General features: G+C 50.1%; 2 protein-coding genes across 2 annotated transcripts in view; one reads left to right on the top strand and one right to left on the bottom strand.

The window, feature by feature from the left end:
* LOC142260629 (uncharacterized) overlaps positions 1–22870 on the bottom strand; it is a 220650-nt gene that overhangs the window by 78724 nt on the left and 119056 nt on the right. The window lies entirely within an intron of this gene.
* Positions 1222–10070, top strand: LOC142260628 (ephrin-A3-like). Its single transcript, XM_075332021.1, has 5 exons — positions 1222–1465; positions 4267–4556; positions 5256–5321; positions 5420–5497; positions 9832–10070. Exons 1-5 carry the CDS (start codon positions 1398–1400, stop codon positions 9951–9953), a joined length of 624 nt encoding a protein of 207 aa, XP_075188136.1. The 5' UTR covers positions 1222–1397; the 3' UTR covers positions 9954–10070.

Here is a 22870-nt window from a genome sequence, read left to right as displayed (position 1 = left end):
TGATGGGGGTGGGGGTGTATTAGGGCAGGAGCGCTGTGTGGGGGCTGATGATGGGGGTTGGGGTTGTATTAGGGCAGGAGCGCTGTGTGGGGGCTGATGATGGGGTGGGGTTTTTTTAGGGCAGGAGCGCTGTGTGGGGGCTGATGCTGGGGGATGGGGGTGTATTGGGGCAGGAGCGCAGTGTGGGGGCTGATGATGGGGGTGGGGGTGTATTAGGGCAGGAGCGCTGTGTTGGGGCTGATGATGGGGGTGGGGGTGTATTAGGGCAGGAGCGCTGTGTGGGGGCTGATGATGGGGGTGGGGGTGTATTAGGGCAGGAGCGCTGTGTGGGGGCTGATGATGGGGGGTGGGGGTGTATTGGGGCAGGAGCGCTGTGTGGGGGCTGATGATGAGGGGTGGGGGTGTATTGGGGCAGGAGCGCTGTGTGGGGGCTGATGATGGGGGTGGGGGTGTATTAGGGCAGGAGCGCTGTGTTGGGGCTGATGATGGGGGGTTGTATTAGGCGCCGGTCCTGGTGTTGATAGACTGGTTTCTCTGCACATTTTGCAGCAGTGACAGCCGCCAGCGTTCTCGGCCGCTCTCTGCTCATCTGTGTAAGTGACTTGGGCACGGCTGGATTGTCTGTCTGCTTCTGTGGGGGGCGCAGAGATGCCTCTTAATTAGTATAAATGGGACCCACTTGCTAAAAATATCTGCTGGCCGGGAGCAGCGCGCCTCTGACAGCTGGAGACATATAATGGCGCCTGCCAGCTAAACTGATCCCTGCAGGCGAACAGCACATTACTCCTGACACTGTACCGCTCTATTACCACCTCTGGTCTCACCGGCAGCCGCCATCGTGTCCCCCCCTCCGGTCCCAGAGCGTCCCCACTGTACACCACAGCCGCTGCGTTTGTGGTTCGGCTATAATGGGGCTGACCGGGTCCAGCTTGTAGCATTGATGGCACCATCACTCGCTGTTCATCTCCAGGATCCGTCGTTCCTGCTCCTATGTTCCTCTTCCGGATTCCTGTTCGTTCTTCTTTTATATGCAGATATTTGGAATAAGGTTCTTCTCTGTTCTGTGGCCGCAATCCATGGTCTGACCATCCCCTCCCACAATTCCCCCGGAAAGTCACTATAAGGCCCTGAGTTCTGGATACTTGCGACCTACAACAAGTGTGTCCTTACATCTGTGGCAGAGGTGGCCATGTGACTGCAGAGAAGACATAGCCGGGGGGAGAGAGGGGACGTCACCGACCTGTGCCCTCCTGCATCCATACACTGCACGTCTGTCACCTTATCCTTCTCAAGGACGGAGACTGTGCAAAATAATAATCCTGCTGACCAGTCCGCCACATGTCCGTGTACTGCTCTATCCGAAAATCTCAGCACCAAGATAATGGACACAGTCACAAATGAGGGCAGCTGGATCTCAGGATGTCAGTGATGAGCGAGCACTGCCATGCACGAGTGCTTACTGCCGGTAACGAGCACTAATCGCGGCTCTATATAATCCTCACACGTCTCCTAATGTGATTGCGGCTCTATGTAATCCTCACGTCTCTTCTTCATGTGATCGCGGCTCTATATAATCCTCACACGTCTCTTCTTCATGTGATCGCGGCTCTATATAATCCTCACACGTCTGTTCTTCATGTGATTGCGGCTCTATGTAATCCTCACGTCTCTTCTTCATGTGATCGCGGCTCTATATAATCCTCACACGTCTGTTCTTCATGTGATCGCGGCTCTATATAATCCTCACACTTCTGTTCTTCATGTGATCGTGGCTCTATATAATCCTCACGTCTGTTCTTCATGTGATCGTGGCTCTGTATAATCCTCACGTCTGTCCTTCATGTGATCGCGGCTCTATATAATCCTCACGTCTGTTCATGTGATAGTGGCTCTATATAATCCTCACACGTCTCTCCTTCATGTTGTCGCGGCTCTATATAATCCTCACGTCTGTTCTTCATGTGATCGCGGCTCTATATAATCCTCACGTCTGTTCTTCATGTGATCGCGGCTCTATATGATCCTCACACGTCTCTTCATGTGATCGCGGCTCTATATAATCCTCACGTCTCTTCTTCATGTGATCGCGGCTCTATATAATCCTCACGTCTCTTCATGTGATCGCGGCTCTATATAATCCTCACGTCTGTTCTTCAAGTGATCGCGGCTCTATATAATCCTCACGTCTGTTCTTCATGTGATCGCGGCTCTGTATAATCCTCACGTCTGTTCTTCATGTGATCGCGGCTCTATATAATCCTCACACGTCTGTTCTTCATGTGATCGCGGCTCTATATAATCCTCACACGTCTGTTCTTCATGTGATCGCGGCTCTATATAATCCTCACACGTCTCTTCTTCATGTGATCGCGGCTCTATATAATCCTCACACGTCTGTTCTTCATGTGATCGTGGCTCTATATAATCCTCACGTCTGTTCTTCATGTGATCGCGGCTCTATATAATCCTCACGTCTGTTCTTCATGTGATCGTGGCTCTATATAATCCTCACACGTCTCTTCTTCATGTGAACGTGGCTCTATATAATCCTCACGTCTGTTCTTCATGTGATCGCGGCTCTATATAATCCTCACATGTCTCTTCTTCATGTGATCGCAGCTCTATATCATCCTCACACTTCTCTTCTTCATGTGATCGCAGCTCTATATAATCCTCACACGTCTGTTCTTCATGTGATCGCGGCTCTATATAATCCTCACACGTCTGTTCTTCATGTGATCGCGGCTCTATATAATCCTCATGTCTGTTCTTCATGTGATCGTGGCTCTATATAATCCTCACGTCTGTTCTTCATGTGATCGCGGCTCTATATAATCCTCACACCTCTCTTCATGTGATCGCGGCTCTATATAATCCTAACACGTCTCTTCTTTATGTGATCGCAGCTCTATATAATCCTCACGTCTGTTCTTCATGTGATCGCGGCTCTATATAATCCTCACATGTCTCTTCTTCATGTGATCGTGGCTCTATATAATCCTCACGTCTGTTCTTCATGTGATCGCGGCTCTATATAATCCTCACATGTCTCTTCTTCATGTGATCGCGGCTCTATATAATCCTCACACGTCTGTTCTTCATGTTATCGCGGCCCTAAATAATCCTCACACGTCTCTTCTTCATGTGATTGCAGCTCTATATAATCCTCACACGTCTCTTCTTCATGTGATCGCAGCTCTATATAATCCTCACATGTCTCTTCTTCATGTGATTGCAGCTCTATATAATCCTCACACGTCTCTTCTTCATGTGATCGCAGCTCTATATAATCCTCACATGTCTCTTCTTCATGTGATTGCAGCTCTATATAATCCTCACACGTCTCTTCTTCATGTGATCGCGGCCCTATATAATCCTCACATGTCTCTTCTTCATGTGATTGCAGCTCTATATAATCCTCACACGTCTCTTCTTCATGTGATCGCAGCTCTATATAATCCTCACACGTCTGTTCTTCATGTGATCGCGGCTCTATATAATCCTCACACATCTGTTCTTCATGTGATCGCGGCTCTATATAATCCTCACACGTCTGTTCTTCATGTGATCGTGGCTCTATATAATCCTCACGTCTGTTCTTCATGTGATCGCGGCTCTATATAATCCTCACGTCTGTTTTCCATGTGATCGTGGCTCTATATAATCCTCACGTCTGTTCTTCATGTGATCGCGGCTCTATATAATCCTCACGTCTGTTTTTCATGTGATCGCGGCTCTATATAATCCTCACGTCTGTTCTTCATGTGATCGCGGCTCTATATAATCCTCACACGTCTGTTCTTCTTGTGATCGCGGCTCTATATAATCCTCACATGAAGAAGAGACGTGTGATCATGGCTCTATATAATCCTCACGTCTGTTCTTCATGTGATCGCGGCTCTATATTATCCGGTTTCTTTGCTCTGGCACTGTCTGGGTGTGTGTTACAGGGGGAGCGTGACCATCACTAAGTGGTTTTGTCCAGCTCAATATTTCCTAATTAATTCTCAGCCTTGAGAGCAGAGATTAGAGAAAAAATCCAAATTACAGCTCAGCCGTGCGTGCGATGTATTGACGGACACACGTGACCAGAGGCGGCCTGTCAGAAGCTTTTCAGCAGACTCTATCTGGCTTCTGGTGTAAAGATGGTGTGGTGTTTGGGGATCAGGATATCCCGGGGGTCGGCTCCTGCGGGGAGGATGAAGGGGTCCCTGCTCTGCGGGGTGGCTCGGCTGATGGGACTAATGTCTTTTTTTTTCCTTCCAGTTTGCGGCGCAATGACTACACGGTTCAGGTGAATGTTAACGACTACCTTGACATTTACTGCCCACATTATAACGATACGATGGCGGATCACCGGATGGAGCAGTATATCCTGTACATGGTGAATTATGAGGGCTACCACTCCTGCAACACCAGCCATGGCTTCAAGCGCTGGGAATGTAACCGGCCGCACTCCCCGCACAGCCCCATCAAGTTCTCGGAGAAGTTTCAGCGGTACAGCGCCTTTTCTCTGGGGTACAAGTTCCACGCGGGACACAACTACTACTACATCTGTGAGTACCGGAGGGTAGAGCCGCATTGGGGCCATCAAGTACATTCAGCAAGCGCGCTGGAGATCTCAGTGTCCCAGGAACAGAACCAAGGCGTTACATTTTAGCCCAGTGGTGAGCCGCCTGCAGCCTCCGACAGGGGAGCGTCTTACCTTGCGTTTGTTAGATGGAGGACGTGTCATCTGACTCTGGGTTTGTGCACCATGTATTGCATGCCTGCACTGTCCTGTAATACGGATGCCTGTATACAGCGGTGTAATAAGACTGGTGCATATCTCACCCTAGTGGTCAAAATATAGAATTGCACATGTGATCAGTGCAGTGGATGTTGCTCACTGACACAGGAGGAGCCGCTGCCTCTGAGTCTGCGAGTGATCACTGCCATCCATCTACCCCAGAGCGAAGGCTCACACCGGATTGTGGGATCTGTCCGGCTGATGTATGGGCTCCTCGCACTCCAAATTCTGCCGGATGTAAGGGGGATGGCCTCACTCCCAAGTCACATGTGAGGGGGCACTAATCACAGCAGGCAGGTGGAGGCTCCCGCTGCAGTCATCTGTCGTCCGGTGGATGGACATCCCCGGTCCCCTTACAGGATCCCTCCTGCTGATACTCAGTTGAACCCTTCAGTTGTTCCTCCTGGGTCTTAATTTTTACATTGCACCCATTCTTATTGTTTTTTGTTTTTTTTTCTTTTTCCAGCAACACCAACCCACAACCACCGGCACTCGTGCCTGAAGATGAAAGTGTCCGTGTGCTGCGCAACCAGTAAGTGTTTAAAACCTGGGACCTAGGGGGATGGTGATTGCTTACTGTTGTCAGGACTACGTCAGGCGCGTGGTAATGGTGTCGTCCTTCCCCCGCAGCGGCTCATTCTGGAGAGAAGCACGCTCCCACCCTGCCCCAATTCATGATAGGACCAGAGGTGAAGATTGAAGACCTAGGTGAGTCTGCTCACCAGGGCTGTGGAGTTGGAGTTGTGGAGTCGGAGCTAATTTTGATGGAGTCGGAGCCGAGTCGGAGCTAATTTTGATGGAGTCGGAGTTGCAGCTCATTTTGATGGAGTTGGAGTCGGTATAAAATGAACCGGCTCCGACTCCTAGAATATATAATAAATTGGGCACAGTAGTGCAATGCAGAATGTGTTGAATATTTTTTCATAGGAATTTGGGACAGTTATGAAATGTCCTATAAATGGCTGTTCTGTTCCTGATCTAAGGCTACATTCACACACAGCGTTTTTGCTGCGTTTTTTGAGGATACATTTGTCAGCTGCAAAAGCAGATCAGCTTTTTAAAAACTGCAGCACCTGAAAGGTTTTTGAGCTCATAAAAAAGCATTAGAAAAAGGCCACACAAGCTGACTGCTCATTCTTTGTGAGGATCCTCACAAAACGCTGTGTCTGAATGTCCTATCTTGTCACCCATTGCCTTTGCTGGGATGCCCAGAGTCACTGCATTTCACTGAATTATTTTGCCATCAATATTCGATGTTTGTAAAGAAGAAAGAAATTGTTAGCAAGACACTGGCAGTAACAGATAGTAAAGCTCATCACAGCAGCCAGCTTCTCCAGGCCTTAGTGGAAAAAGTTCTGCAAGATTACCAACTCAAAAAAGAACAGGTTCTTGCTATTGTAAAGGACAATGCTTCAAACTTGATAAGTACAATTAAACTGATGAATGAGAGTAATGAACAACAGCTAGAAGAAAATTTAGGATTTAGTATGTGTGAGATGGAGCCACAGCGCTGCTCATGTAACGGAGGAACAAACAGATATTACAACAGAAGAACAGCAAAATGATACTTTAGGATTAGATGATCTTGTTGAAGCTGCTTCAAAACACTTTCCTATTCATCACATGCGCTGTGTTGTGCACACGCTGCAGCTGGCAATGAGAGAGTCTGCAAGAGGGACCCCGGTTTCACACATCCGGCTTTTCACCGGTTTGGCGGATGCGGCGCACTCCAGTACAGTGTATACAGTACAGTGGCAGCGCGACAAACGCCGGTCACATGCTGTCATGTGACCCGGAAGTTGTGGTGTTGCCACTGTACTGTATCGTACTATACTGGCGTGCGCCGCATCCACCAAACTGGTGAAAAGCCGGATGTGTGAAACTGGGCGGACATGCTGGAAATCTAATTGGAAAAGTGAGGAAGTTGGTTATTGCCGCCAGAACCCCTAAAATTGATTCCATCTTGAAGAAATGTGCTGGGAAAGGGGCAATTGTTGATCAAGCCACTCGGTGAGGCAGCACTTATTTAATGACTGAGCGATTGCTTGAACTAAAATCATTTCTTATAGATATGGTAAACCCTCAAGTAACCTTAAATGAAGGTCATTGGACACAGGTGGCTAAATTGAAGGAATTGCTTAATCACCCATTTACCGTGACTAAAAAATTACAAGCTGAGGATTTAACTCCTGGCATTTTCATATGGGAGTGGAAGAACTTGCTATTTTGCCTGTCCCAAAGAGGAGGTTTAATCGCAGATGGCATTTCTGCTTCAATGAAACGGAGAGATACACAGCTATTGGAAAATAAAATTCTTCTGACAGCTGTTTATGTGGACCCAAGTCTTCGTATACTGCTTGATGATCAACAGCTTACTAAAGGAAAAGAAGCTTTGAGTGAGGTAGCAGTTAGGATGAGCGGCTACAGGACTGCCAGGCGCAAGAGGACTTGGGTCCTGACAGTGCTACTGCTGCCATATCTTCATCCTCATCAGATGAGGAGTTTAACTTTGAGAAGTATTTGGATGACATGAAGCAGCAAAGTGTTGCCGCAAGGAAAAAGATTTCCCTCCGTCTCCTATAGCAGCAGATTGACCAGATTTCAGTAAAATGTTTCACTTGCTCTCAAAGAAATAGAAAAATTCAACCATTCATCAAAACTGACTGTGCATGAGGCAATTCCTTTATACCCGGAAATTGTTAGAGATGTTGCCCATGTGGTTATTGCTTTGCCTCCAACCCAAGTTACTGTAGAGAGGATGTTCTCTAGCCTTAATATTAGGTCAGATCAGGTCATCTGTGAAGGTGGATCTGATGGAGGCAATTCTATGTCTTACAACAAATTCATAGACTACACAAATGTTATTTACTATGTTTTTGTTGAAAACTGTTTTTTGCCACCTACATAGTGTTATATATATATATAGGTAATGCACTATGTAAGTGGCAAAAAACATTTTTCATCAAAAACATACTAAATATTTAGCATAATGCTCATATTTAAGTGAAAAATATTTTGTAGTATAATGTGAACATCAGACATTTAATCATTTTTATGATACAATAATCAAGATATTTAGATAGAACATAAAATATATTTATTGTAATACAACTTTAGAACACAAACTAATAAATTGTAAATATGTAATATATATAATATATAATTATACAGTGTGTGTGTATATATATATATTACACAAGATATATATGTATATTACATATTTACAATTTATTAGTTTTTTGTGTTCTAAAGTTGTATCCAATAAATATATTTTATGTTCTATTAAAATATCTTGATTATTGTATCATAAAAATTAAATGTCTGATGATCACATACACATGTTGATGTCCTACAATAAATTTTTCACCTAACTATAAGCAATATATGTAGGAGTCGGAGTGGTGGAGTCTGAGTCGGTGCAAGGGAAATTGAAGAGTCTGAGTCGAATTGAATTGAAGAGTGAATTGAAGAGTCTGCTGCTCACTCGTGGTGCGCTGTCTCCCCCTGCAGGATGGTCGACTCATAGCAGTTTCTCACACTTCCTCACATGCTGGTGTCCGGATCATATTCTACAGGAGGTGCCCATAGATGCAGATCGGTAGTTGATGACCCGCAGAGTGGTCTCGTGCCTCATCCATGACAGGCCATCACACCCATCAAATATGGTAGTCTGTAGGCACCTGCTACTTGTGCCCGGTGTCGTCCCGAAAGATTCGGAAATTGCAGCCAAGTGTTTGACTGGATTAGTGATTGAGCTCTGACTACCCGGGACTAAGACACCAGCTTCATTGCTGCTGTTGGAATGTAGATTGGATTGTTCCTGGCCGGCCAGATAATCACACGAGCTGCTTCCCTTCATCGTGTTTAGCTGTTATTGCCGCCCGCAGGACGGTGTCACAGGGCGACTCTAAGCTTAATGTTTTTGGGCTCCCGAAGACACTGCTGCTCCTGTCATAAATATAAACCTCCTTGGGTGTTGTGTAAGTAAACCCTTGTCTAATGTGCATCTTGTAGGCGGCTGCCATGTATATTGTGACCTACATACTGGACGGTCACCTCCATCTGCTGTCTCCTCTTGGCTTAAATGTACTTTTGTGTTCAAGGGACATGTTGTTCAGTCTCGCTAGTCCCCTCTGGTGTTTAAGTCCTCTGCAGACATCACATGGACGATCCCACTCGTCTACCTTCACTCTCCACCTTCCTACATCAATCACCTTTTTCATGCTCTACATCCCCTGACTGACCTCGGCCCCAGCCCTCCGCCTACTTCTGACTATGACCTCGACTCCTACCCTCCACCCATATCTCGGACTGCAACCGGGGCCCTTGCCCTTTGCCCGCATCTTGGACTGGGACTCTGGCCCTTGCTCTTTGCCCGCATCTTGGACTGGGACTCTGGTCCGTGCCCTCTGCCCGCCTCTTGGACTGGGACTCTGGTCCGTGCCCTTTGCCCGCCTCTTGGACTGGGACTCTGGTCCGTGCCCTCTGCCCGCCTCTTGGACTGGGACTCTGGTCCGTGCCCTCTGCCCGCCTCTTGGACTGGGACTCTGGTCCGTGCCCTCTTCCCGCCTCTTGGACTGGGAACCTGGTCCGTGCCCTCTGCCCACCTCTGGGACTGGGAACCTGGTCCGTTCCCTCCACCCGCCTCTTGGACTGGGACTCTGGTCCGTGCCCTCTGCCCGCCCATTGGACTGGGACTCTGGTCTGTGCCCTCTGCCCGCCCATTGGACTTGGACTCTGGTCCGTGCCCTCTGCCCGCCCATTGGACTGGGACTCTGGTCCGTGCCCTCTGCCCGCCCATTGGACTGGGACTCTGGTCCGTGCCCTCTGGCCCCGCTCATTGGACTGGGACTCTGGTCCGTGCCCTCTGCCCGCCTCTTGGACTGGGACTCTGGTCCATGCCCTCTGCCCGCCTCTTGGACTGGGACTCTGGTCCGTGCCCTCTGCCCGCCTCTTGGACTGCCACTTGAGCCCATTTCGGCTTTACTGTTGGACACCAGATCTTGCTTTCCTCCATTCACCTTTTCCCTCCTGTATTTCAGGTAACTTTAATCCAGAGATCCCCAAGTTGGAGAAGAGCATTAGTGGGACGAGCCCGAAGCGAGAACACTTACATTTGACGGTGGCCGTCTCTCTGCTCCTAATGACTCTCTTTGCGTCTTAGTTTTCTTGTTTCAGGCTGAAGACCTCGGAGAAATGAATGCAATCTCCACATTCAGAACTCTGTAAGGACTGTGCAGGTTGGGGAGCGGCTGATGGGAGGAGGAGCAGCGTCCTTAATCTCATTTATTTATTTATTTTTTTAACAAAAATCTTTTTTTTTTTTATTAAGACTGAACCTGCGGCACTAAAATCACAACCCTGACACTAGTGGACACTATCGAGGTCTTGTGATTTCTTGAATAATATCATTGAGCAGACAGGACCAAGGAGCTGCTGCCTAGAGCTTGTGATCCACAGGGCCCTGCTCTGCCCTGGCCCACGACATACAACTGGCGGCCACACCTATGGGCTGTTATTACTTGAGTGCCTATGCCCGTTAGGTTCCTGCGAGGATAGGATGCACGCCGAGTGCAGGACCTTGGGGTGACAACAGACCATCGTTTTAGTCAGCCTTACAATCCCCTGAGTTGGTTTTTTCCATTCCTCCTGGACATGTTGCCCTTTGGTTCTTTTCTGGATGTCCTTGTGATATCTTGCCCAGATTACCGCCAGCCTCATGGATTTTCCTGGCCAAGTGCATTGAGCACAGTAGCAGAACCCTTTACCAAATGTTTGGCTCTAACACTTTCTGGTGCCATATTGTGTACTTTTCCTTCCCAAGGTCCTCAGACACCTTATATCAATAAGCCAACCTGATTCAATGGATGATAAAACTGAAAAACACCGGAATAGGTGGAAGTATCAGACCTGCAGTGATGGCCACTGTTCCTTCTGGATGTCCAGGCTCAGAATTAGGATTAGCTTCCAGGCTTCTGTGGGTCCAGGACTAGCAATGGACAGTCATTAAACCAATGTTCCCTATGTGAGATGTAGCAGAGCCTGGACGCAGCAGACAGAGCGCCCTCAGCTGGTCACAGCTCCACGACAACTGTCCCACAACTCTACAGAGATGAGAGGAAATTGCACTAAATTACCCCAGACCCCTCCACCGGGGACATCCACTGCTCGATAGTCAATACCCTGGGAATTCTTGATAGACAGCTGGGGAACCAGCGCATCCGTAATACAGCAGGACCCCACTGTACAGAGCCGAACGGGGAGAGCAGCATGCAGGAGACAGAATGGCGTTGTAAATACATATCTATCTATATTTTATGTATACCATCCCTGTGATGACGTATACATTGTCCCTTCTGACTGAACTGTAAATACAAATGTTGTCTTCTATGAAGGCAAGTCTCCACCTATGCAATGCACAGACACTTTGAGAATAAATATCAGACTGACCTTTTTATGAACGGCATCGGCTGTGATTTTCATATAATGCTGTAAACCTAGAAAATGAATAAAAGAATAAACCTGGCTAGTCACTTGTACTTGCAGGGGAGGGTGAGGAACAAGGTGCAAGTACCAGCCCGACATCAACCCTGTCCTCACCCGTGGCTCAATGTTGGCTTATACCCAACACCTCAACGGTCTCCGCTCACCTCTCATCGGGAATACCCAATACTTCCCTGGTCCCCGCTCACCTCTCGTCGGAATACCCAACACCTCCACGGTGCCCGCTCGTCGGGAATACCCATCATGGCCACGGCTCTCGTCGGAAATACCAAACAGCTTCACGGCCACGGCTCTCCTCTCGTCGGGAATACCCAACACCTCCACTGCTACGGCTCTCCTCTCGTCGGGAATACCCAACACCTCGACTGCCACCATGCCTCCACTGTATTCTTCTTGCCATATCCATGGTCCCCGTGTCCCTCTCGCCTAGAACACCTGACACATGCGAGGTCCCCCTGCTCCACTCGCCTAGAACACCCGACACATGCGAGGTCCCCCTGCTCCACTTGCCTAGAACACCCCACACATGCGAGGTCCCCCTGCTCCACTCGCCTAGAACACCCCACACATGCGAGGTCCCTCTGCTCATGTGCAATACATGACATCTATTATCCCAGCACCTTTGTTCGTCTAGGGTACACAACACTTCAATGGGAGCATGGATGGTTCTTGCACCCCTCTCACCTGCCATAACACTTAGGGTAAATCTATATATTGTGTTCCTTTTTCCTGTAATGACTTCTGGTGTAAATCTATGTATTCCTCTATCCTATAACATCACAAATTTGAGGTAAACAGATGGTCCTCATGTTGCACTGCCTTTCACACCTGTACACAACCTCTGCCTGCGCTCTCGCTCCCAGGTAAGGAATTTCAATGCTGCCTCCTTCCACCCACAGTCTGGGAAAATCTGATGCCCTCACTTCTCTTAAAAAGCTGATAAACTGCGCCCTTCATTCACCTCAGTATGTTCGGGACCTGCATGATCTCTGTCTACTGCAGCAGTAGCTGAAGTGACCAGTAGAGGGCACCATGATCAGTCTACTGCAGGAGGTGTCACCAGCAGAGGGCACCATAATCTGTCTACTGCATACCATGTTTCCCCGAAAATAAGACGTCCCCCGAAAATAAGACATAGCAGGAGTATTCAGGGATGCTTTGATATAAGACATCCCCTGAAAATAAGACATAGCTGAGGTCAATAATGAAGTGTCATGCAGCGGTGAAAGAGTTAAAGACACTGCAGGACACTTCATTATAGGCAGCGGACACCCCCAGAAGAGAGAAGACAGAAGAAAGAAGACCCCCGATCATACTCACAAGACACCGACCGGGAGCAGGTGAGCGCATCAAGGTCCTGCAGCGGCGGAACACACACACGCACATAAGAACAGACACACACACATCAGATCACACTCACTCTCACACACACATCAGATCGCATCCACACACTCACAACATCCAGCGATATCGCTTGCTTCTCGGCGGCGATACTCTGCGTGCAGTGACCTTCCAAGACCTGCAGGAGGATCACATGGCCGGAAGCATGTGGTATCTCTGGATGTTGTGATTGTGTAAGCGTGTATGTGCGATATCGTCAATGTCTGTGTAAGTGTATGCGATCGGATGTGTGCGTGTATGCTGTCTGATGTGTGAGTGTGTGAGTGTATGCGATCGGATTGGTGAGTGTCGGCAGAGGAGCACGGCGTGCAGTACAGCTGCTGGGATCGTGGGGTGGGTGGGAAGAAGTGGGGTGGGTGTGTGTGTGTGTGAGAGATCTGATGTCAGCCAGACGCAGGGGAGCACAGCTGCAGAGAGATCACAGGGAGAAAAGTGTGTGTGTGTGTGTGTGTGTGTGTGTGAGAGATCTGATGTCAGACAGACGCAGGGGAGCACAGCTGCAGAGAGATCACAGGGAGAAAAGTGTGTGTGTGTGTGTGTGTGTGTGTGTGTGTGTGAGAGAGATCTGATGTCAGCCAGACGCAGGGGAGCACAGCTGCAGAGTGATCACAGGGAGAAAAGTGTGTGTGTCTGTGAGAGAGATCTGATGTCAGCCAGACGCAGGGGAGCACAGCTGCAGGGAGGTGTGTGTGTGTGTGTGTGTGTGTGTGTGTGTGTGTGAGATCTGATGTCAGCCAGACGCAGGGGAGCACAGCTGCAGAGAGAACACAGGGAGAAAAGTGTGTGTGTGTGTGTGTGTGAGAGAGATCTGATGTCAGCCAGACGCAGGGGAGCACAGCTGCAGGGAGGTGTGTGTGTGTGTGTGTGTGTGTTCGTTCTGATGTCAGCCAGACGCAGGGGAGGCGTGCAGCATATCTGATGGGAGGTCACAGAAGGATCTGGGAGCCATACAGACGCCCTGGGCTGGTAAGTATGACGATCCTGGGATGGGAGGGGTCTGCTTTTTGTGGGGGATAAACTTACCCCCAACCATGTCTCCTCGAGAATAAGACACCCCCCTGAAAATAAGACATAGTGCTTTTTTGAGGGCAAAAAAAAATATAGGACAGTGTGTCTTATTTTCGGGGAAACGGTAGTAGCTAATATCACCAGCAGAGGGCACAGTTATCTGTCTACTGTAGCAGTAGCTGATATCACCAGCAGAGGGCACAATGATCTGTCTACTGTATCAGTAGTTGTCACCGGCAGATGGCACAATGATCGGTCTACTGTAGCAGTAGCTGATGTCACGAGCAGAAGGCACCATGAATTTGTCTACTGCAGCAGTAGCTGATGTCATCAGCAGAGGGCACCGTGATCTGTCTGCTGTAGCATGAAGTGTCACCAGCAGAGGGCACCATGATTTCAGTCTGCAGCAGTAGCTGATGTCACAAGTAGAGGGCACCGTGATCTCAGTCTGCTGTAGCACGAAGTGTCACCAGCAGAGGGCACCATGATTTGTCTACTGCAGGAATAGCAATAGCTGATGTCACCAGCAGAGGGCACCATGATTTGTCTACTGCAGCAATAGCTTATGTCACCAGCAGAAGGCACCATGATTTGTCTACTGCAGCAATAGCTTATGTCTTCAGCAGAGGGCACCATGATCTCAGTCTACTGTTGTAGTTGTCACCAGCAGAGGGCACCATGCTGTAGCAGTAGGTATCACCAGTAGAGGGCACAATGATCCGAGTCTAGTGCAGCAGTAGTTTGTCACCAGCAGAGAGACCATGATTTGAGTTTACTGTAGGTGTAACCAGCAGACGGGTGGAATGATCATGGTTGCAGGGATTGTGATTTGAGCCTAGGGGTGCAGAGGTCCCGCCGACCTCAATGCCTGCTTCAGCTGGATGTGTATCTCCGGGCCCATCGGGTCCCTACGCTGTAAACTGCGGCGGTGTTGAGGCGAACATGTATGCCGACTGCTTAAGAAGATGAATATTCACTGCTCTCCACGCCCTTAATCCCGCCCACATCTTTTCACTGAAGCTGAGGTGGGCGGTATTATGGACGTGTAGAATAGTGAATATTCATTTTATTTACTAGCCGCATATGTGATCACCAAGCCGCCGGCTTCCTGCAGCTGCGGGGCGATCGTCTGCTGCTATTGAAGAGAACGATTTCACTGCTCTGCACACCCATAATCCCAGGCATGTGGGGAAGTGAATGTGCCAACAGCTGACGCAGGTGCAAGTGACGTCATGTGCTGCGCCACGAACACACTGAAGTCAGTTCCCAAGCATGCCATTATTAAAGGAGGAGATCTAGGGGAGGTGAATATACCGTGTTTCCCCGAAAATAAGACCTCTTTCGACAATAAGGCCTAGCAGGAGTTTTCAGGGAGGCTTAATATAAGACATCCCCTGAAAATAAGACCTAGCCGCGGTCCAATAATGAAGTGTCCGTGCAGCAGTAAAAAAAAAAGTTAAAGAATCCTGCAAGACACTTCATTAAAGACAGCGGACACCCACTAAAGAAAGAAGAGTGAAGACACCCCCCCCCCCCCCGATCATACTCACCAGACGCCGATTGGGAGCAGGGGAGCGCATCAAGGTCCTGCGGTGGAACATACACATCAGATCACATACACTTACTACAGATCGCATCCATGTACTCGCGATATCGTTTGCTTCTCGGCGCGTAAGGACCTGCAACACTGTTCAGTGAGCTTCCAGAACCTTGCATCACATGGCCAGAAGCACGTGGTATCTCTGGATGTTGTGTGTGCTCGCAATTGTACTGGTATGTGCGATTTCGTGAGTGTGTGTATGCGATCGGATGTGTGAGTTTATGCTGTCTCGTGTGAGTGTCGGCAAGAGGCAGAGGAGGACGGCGTGCTGCACAACTGCCTGGAGCCCCACCGGAGATCACAGGGAGGAATGATGTGAAATCTGGTTTTGTGTGTGTGTGTGTGTGTCTCTGTCATTCAGATGCATGGGAGGACAACGTGCTGCACAGAGATCACAGGGAGGAGTGATATGGAATCTGACGTGTCTATATGAGTGTGCGATCTGATGTGTGTGTGTGTGTGTGTGTGTGTGTGTGTGTCTCGGCCAGATGCAGGGGAGGCGTGCAGCATACCTGCTGGGAACCACACAGACAACCAGGGCTGGTAAGTATGACGATCCTGGGAAGGGGAAGTCTGATCTTTGTGGGGGATAAACTTACCCCCAACCATGTCTCCTCAAGAATAAGACACCCCCTGAAAATAAGACAGTGGGTTTTTTGGGGCTAAAAAAAAATGTAAGACAGTGTCTTATTTTCGGGAAAACGGGGTAATTGGTAATTATTATTTTTTTTTTTCTGCATGCGGCGTGATGGGGATCATATGTACAAGGATGGGGGCCATGTAGTATGATAGGGACATATATAGGAGGATGGGGAACAAAGATTCAAACATGGGCAAGTTGCTGAGGAAAAAAAAGCTTTCCCATGCTCTTGTGGCGCCCCAGGACCTGGTCGCCACAACAGCATTGCCCTTCCAAAGGGCTAATGCTGAGCCTGGAGGTAATTGGGAGGTCCATTGGCCAGCAAGTTTTAACACCCAACGCAGTTCTCCCTCCGGCCAGCAGGGGGAGCTCTGAACCTGGAATTCCAGGGAGCCTTCCTCAAGTCTGACCTGAGGGAGGAAGTAGCAGTCAGTCTGTAGAGAGAAGGGAAAGTGAGCAGACGCAGAGTGTGCTGTCCTGTGGATCTGGGGCCTGGAGCTGGAACAGCTTGGCCCAGGGAAGCAGGAGTAGCAGAGAGGCAGAGAAGAGACTCGGACATCGGAGTCTGTGGCCGCCAGGGCTTAACATACTCCCTGGTAGCCGAATCCGAAGGGCAGGAGAGCTGCAAGCACCTGGCCCATATACATCCCGAAGATACAGCTGCAGCATCAGGGCCCGGTGTGGACTCCAGCAGAGAAGCACCAGAGAGGGCCTGCGCAGCCTGCTACAGAGGGAAAGGGACGTACCATCGGTCCCAGCAGCAAAGAGGGCCATTGCTGGATTCAGAGAAGCAGGGTCCTATTATAACAAAGAAAAGCACAGGAGTAGGCCTCATACTCAGCTGGCCAGAAAGATTACCCCAAGTACTTCCAGGCCGACCGGATCCCCATCACCACCTGTAACGGTCTCCCAGGGCTGGACTGTTTCCAAAGTAAAAGAGGAAAAGGTAAAAGAGACTGTTGTTTGTGCCTGGTTCTTTCATTGCCTGTCGGCCCTGCACCGTGGTAGCCACACAACACCATAGACTTTCACGAGCACTAACAGTGTCCCCGGGGCTCCGCTCCACCTGTGGGGAGCAGTACCACCATCGCTGCTATATCATCACCCCGGAGACCTCACACAGCAACGGCGGCTTACTAACCGCAGACCACAGGTGGCGTCACGAACACAAACTTTATTCATCAAGCCACATATTAACTGACACCCACCAGGGCCACGGAGCCGGGCCCCGCCACCACTGACGTCCCCCGGACTAGTCCGGCCCGGCACCGGGTGTCCCATAGCCCTGGGGTGGGCGAGTCAACTTTTGGCGTCACGAACAGGATTTCGTGCCCGGTCCCACCGGGTACTGTGCGCCTGCAGAAATTGTGCTTAAAAGACTGTGTTACTGTTTGCAAACTGCCGCCGCCATTAGCCTCGCCGAGCGCAGGAAGAAGGGGGGCGTGCCTGACAAAGAGCGCGAAGGGAGCGCGCCATCAGAGCAGAGCGCTGTTAACCCCGCGCGACCCAGAAGGGAATTTGAAAAGTGAACGGAGCCTGGTAAGGTTCACTAAGGGGGAGGAAGATGTCCGACTCAGAGGGAGAGCAGGTGGCTGCCATAGCCCGAGGCGCCGCAGCACCAGCCGAAGCAATCCCAGTCGCCGCCGCCCCAGCCCCCGCTGTAGCGCCGGTAATGCCGATCACAATGCCATACATCCCGGGAGCAGAATGGCTGCCGCAGTACTCCGGGGAGTCCCATACCTTGAGCGACTTCAGAGAGAGCCTGCACAGCTTGTTCCGGGTGTATCCGCTGACTGAGAGCCAGAAGGTGGGCATATTAATGGGGCAGCTAGCCGGCGCAGCCCAGCGTGAAGTGAAGTCCTGGCCTGATACAGATAAAGGGACAGTAACCCAGATACTGGCCAAGCTAAAGAGTACTTTTGACACCCGCACCGCAGCGGAAATAAAGATGAGATTCTTTGGGTGCAAGCAGCGGGCCACAGACAGCATACGGGACTATGCCTTAAACTTGCAGGAGGCCCTGAAAGCAGTTAAACAGGTGGACCCAGAGAGTGTACGTGAAGAAGACAAACTCCTAACTGAGCAGTTCATAGAGGGGCTCCTGTCAGATGCCCACAGGACCCAGCTGCGTATCATGGTCCTGCAGAACCCTGCTCTGGACTTTGCAAAGTTTAAGGACCAGGCCATCCGGGTACTGAGAGAATCTACACCGAATGACCCGGTACCCCTCCGGCCTCTTGCTATCACGTACCCCGGGGTGGTGCCTGCAACACGAGCTGCTGCAGGGGCCGAGGCGCAGTCCCTGGATAAGGATCCCACTGCAGAGCTCAGACAGCAGGTCCAGGAGCTGACCAAGACTGTAGCTGCCCTTGCCAAGACCGTGCAGTCTCTACAAGTGACCCCATCGCCTGCAAGAATCGAGTTGGCCTCCAGCCCAGATGACGTCCCATGGATGCGACAGAGGAGGATTCCGCCGACCCGAGGAAAAGACACAGACCGGTATGATTCAACAGGACAACCGATCTGCCGCCGCTGCAGCCAGGCGGGCCACATTGCAAGACACTGTCCTTTAAATGGGCCGAGCCTGGGGCCAGGAGCCGACCCCCAGGTGTAAGGAAGCCCGGCTCAACTCCCAGCCGCAGCAAGTATGTGGGAGGACGACCGGTCCTTCCTATTGTGCTGGATGGGATCCCTTTGAATGCCCTCTTGGATACGGGGTCCCAGGTAACAACCATCCCTTATAAACTGTACAACAGATATTGGGCTGATTCAGACATTGACCATGGCCCAGATGATGATTTAACAATTGTGGCCAGTAATCGTCAGCCCTTACCTCAAATTGGGTACAAAGAAGTAACCATTAAAGTGGGGCGGGTAGAATTGCCATGTCAGGGGATGATAATTGTAGATATTGATCGCAAAGAATCTGACCCACTGCTAACCATTGGTACAAATGTGATAGAAAATTGTATTGCCGAAGTGATAATTTTGTTGCAACAGGCGTCTGAAACTGCCAGCTCCGGGCAGCAGCGTGCCCTACAGAGGGAGATCAGAGCCCTGATGAGGAGGCAGCAGGTAGAGCTGGCCGGAGGAGAAATTGGCAGTGTGAGGGTAAGTGACCCCCTCCCCATTGCAATACCCCCAAGAAGTGAAATGTTGATATGGTGTCGGGCAGCAATAGGCCTCAAGGGTCAGGATTACCATGCCTTGGTAGAACCGGTGTATTCAGATAGTAGGCCTGGAGTCCTGATAGCCAGAGGGGTAGCAGACATCCGCAAGGGGAGAGTGCCCGTCCGTGTCCTGAATTGTGGGGAGGAGGAGGCCAAATTGCCCCGGTACGCCACTGTAGCAAAACTGTACACTGTCAGCAACAATACCATCAAAGCAGTGGAACCCTTGATTCCGTCCGACCAGGCGGAAGACAATGGCTCCAAGGGACAGCTGGAAGACTGGTGCCAAAAATTACATGTGGGCACCGACTCCACCCCCTCACACCAAAAGCATGGGGTTTACCGGGTGGTACAGGAGTACGAGCGGGTCTTCAGCAAACACCTCCTAGATTTTGGACAGGTGAAAGGGGTTAAACATCAAATCCCCACGGGTGATCATCATCCCATTAAAGAGAGATACCGCCCTGTACCCCCCGCACAGTATCAGCGTGCCAAAGAGATGTTACGGGAAATGAAGGAGGCTGGGGTTATCAGAGATAGTTGTAGCCCCTGGGCAGCTCCACTAGTGCTCGTAAAGAAAAAAGATGGTACCATGAGAATGTGCGTAGATTACAGACAAATTAACCGCATTACACATAAAGATGCTTATCCACTACCCAGAATAGAGGAGTCACTAACAGCCTTAAAGTAAGCTAACTATTTCTCCACCTTGGATCTCACCAGTGGGTATTGGCAGGTCCCCGTGGCAGAGGCGGACAAGGAGAAGACTGCCTTCACGACACCAATGGGCCTCTGCGAGTTTAACTGTATGCCATTCGGGCTCTGCAACGCCCCAGGGACATTCCAAAGGTTGATGGAGTACAGTACCTGGGTCATGTGGTCAGCGCAGAAGGTGTGGCACCTGATCCGGAGAAAGTCACCGTAATCAAGGACTGGCCAAGACCCACCACGGTAAAAGAGGTGCGGCAGTTCCTTGGGCTGGTGGGCTACTACCGAAGGTTCATTGATGGTTTCACAAAGATAGCAGCGCCCCTTCAAGATCTCCTGGTGGGCCAGCCAAAGCAGGCTAAGAAGCAGAGCCCTCCATTTCAATGGAGCAGCCAAATAGAAACATCCTTTGCCCGGCTGAAAGGGGCTCTCACGGGAGAAGAAATTCTGGCCTACCCTGACTACAGCCAGCCGTTTGTACTGTATACAGACGCCAGCAACGTGGGACTGGGAGCAGTTCTGTCCCAGGTGCAGGGAGGCAGAGAGAAGGTAATAGCTTACGCCAGTAGGAAGCTGCGGCCCACAGAAAGGAATCCAGAAAACTACAGTTCCTTCAAGCTGGAGTTCCTCGCTATTGTTTGGGCGGTGACTGAACGCTTCAAGCACTATCTGGCATCGGCCAAGTTCACCATCTTCACGGACAACAATCCGTTGACACATCTGGCAACAGCCAAGTTAGGTGCGTTGGAACAGCGATGGATGGCCCGGCTGTCTAACTTCGACTTTACCATCAAGTACCGGGCTGGCAAGAAGAATAACAATGCTGATGCGCTGTCCAGAATGCCTCACTTACCCGAGTCTGGAGAAGACCTGGATGAACTCGAAGAGATAGAGTTACCGGCTTTCCATCACCAAGGTGTTTCCCAGTGTGAGCATGCTGTAGGAGTGAAGCGCTCGAGCCAGCACGAGGTCTCGGTCAACCCATTACTCCACCATAATTGGGAAGAGACACAGAACGGTGACCCGGCCGTGCGATTGGTCAAGGAAAAGCTAGCACAAGCTGAGACCCATCTTGGCCCAGACGCTCCAGAAGAAGCCCAACAGCTGTGGAAAGAGAGGGGACAACTGTTCACCTACCAAGGCAAGCTCTGCAAGAGATATGTCAACTGGCGAACGAATGAACTTGTCTGGCAGATAGTGGTTCCGCAGAGGGATGCTCCAATGGTCCTAGCAGCTTATCATGATAACGCAGGACACTTCGGGTGGAAGAAGTTGGAGACCCTACTCCGTGATTGGTTCTACTGGGTGCACATGAGAAAGACGGTCGAGAAGTGGTGCCGAGACTGTGGCCCGTGTAACCTGAGGCGGAAAGATGATGCCAGCCAGAGGTCTCCCCTGCAGCCAATTGTCACGAAGCAGCCCCTGGAGTTAGTGGCCCTGGACCACGTAAAGTTAACACCAATCCGGTCAGGCTATGTGTACGCCCTCACCATTGTGGACCATTACTCTCGTTTTCTGGTGGTAGTGCCCGTGAAGGACCAGACAGCCAGAACAGCAGCGAGAGCATTTCAGGCATACTTTTGTCGACCTCACGGTTACCCTGAAAGGGTACTGACTGATCAGGGTCCTGCATTCGAGGCAGAAGTGTTCCAAGAGTTCTGTAACATGTACGGTTGTAAGAAAATCAGAACCACACCGTACCTCCCCCAAACCAATGGATTGTGCGAGAAGATGAACCATGTGGTTATTGATATGCTCAAGACTCTACCTTTGGAAGAAAGAAACCAATGGCCAGAGAAGTTACCAGATCTGGTAGACTTGTACAACCATATCCCGGTAAATTCGACCAACTGCAGCCCTGCTTACCTGATGCGAGCCAGACCTGGCAAGTTACCTGTAGACTTTGAGATGGGGACTGTGTTACTTGAGGCGGTTCAGGAAATAGAGGATTGGGATGCAGAGCGGCAGTACCGCAAGGTCCAGGAATGCGTAGAAAGGAGCCTGTCTCAAGCAAGAACGAGACAAGAGCAGCATTACAATCAAACAGCCCCAGCAACTCCCTTAGCACCTGGAGAACAGGTCCTCAAGAAGAAGCGGAGGGCGCATAAATTGGATGATCAGTGGGAGAATGAACCCTACACCATTATTCCCTCCAACTTTGACAATAGTAAGGTATGCCTCATAAGCAAAGATGAAGGCAAGACCTATCAAGCAGTTTCTCGAGACCGCCTGAAAGCGTGCCCTGAACGGTGCAGAATCCAAAGAGAAGTGGAAGAAGTACAAGAAAGTCCCCAAAGTCAAGAAAAAGAGGAGGAGATGATCCAAACAATCCTTGGAAAATTCCCCAAAACTTGGACCCGAATAAACAATGCCATAGTGGTACCAGTTTTGACGTTCCCGCAGTTGGTCGAGCCAGAAACAGAAGAGGTTCCAGATCCACCTAAAGAACCGTCCGCTCCAACACAAGATGACACGCCAGCAGTGGAACAGGAGGTTCAACCCCCTGCCAGTGGCGAACCTGCCGTACCCTTGGCGAATCTGGGATCCCGTAGGCAACCAACATGCATCCCTGTCAGGGTTAGGCCTACCAATAACACGGGGGGGGCAGACACTCCAAGTAGTCAGGGACAAGCCCCAGAGCTACGCTGGTCCCAACGTAGCACTCGGGGACAGCCCCCTCCAAGGTATAGAACATAGAAAATAAAATACCTAACAAAATGTAAATAGTTATGTGAAATGTCTGTCATGTTGTGTATAAAATGCTTTTTGTCTTAGGTGACTAAGTAAATGGACAATTGGGCCACTGAACTATGGGTGGCCAACACCTAAATTGTTCATAGTTAGCACCAGTGTGCTCAACACCCCTGAAGAAAAACTCATCCGGCGTGCATAGAGTGGGGTCATCAATGCTCTGACGCACGCCCAGAGCCTACGTTGGGGGTTTGATCGCGGCGGGTCCCCCATGGAGCAGTGTAATGGACACCCGGCAGGGAGCCACACTGGACTCTATAGTAGTGTTTAAGTTGTAACGTTTAAGTAATGCGCCTCCC

The sequence above is a fragment of the Anomaloglossus baeobatrachus genome, unplaced genomic scaffold (genome assembly GCF_048569485.1).
Source record: "Anomaloglossus baeobatrachus isolate aAnoBae1 unplaced genomic scaffold, aAnoBae1.hap1 Scaffold_143, whole genome shotgun sequence".
NCBI lineage: Eukaryota > Metazoa > Chordata > Amphibia > Anura > Aromobatidae > Anomaloglossus > Anomaloglossus baeobatrachus.
This window is presented reverse-complemented; position numbering and strand designations above follow the sequence as displayed.

Bases quoted from the DNA above. Each gene is read 5' to 3' on its own strand.
- LOC142260628 (XM_075332021.1), top strand. From the start codon at position 1,398: ATGAGGGCAGCTGGATCTCAGGATGTCAGTGATGAGCGAGCACTGCCA. The intron at 5,322-5,419 runs GTAAGTGTTTAA...CTTCCCCCGCAG, and splicing joins GTCCGTGTGCTGCGCAACCA to CGGCTCATTCTGGAGAGAAG. The intron at 5,498-9,831 runs GTGAGTCTGCTC...CCTGTATTTCAG, and splicing joins GGTGAAGATTGAAGACCTAG to GTAACTTTAATCCAGAGATC.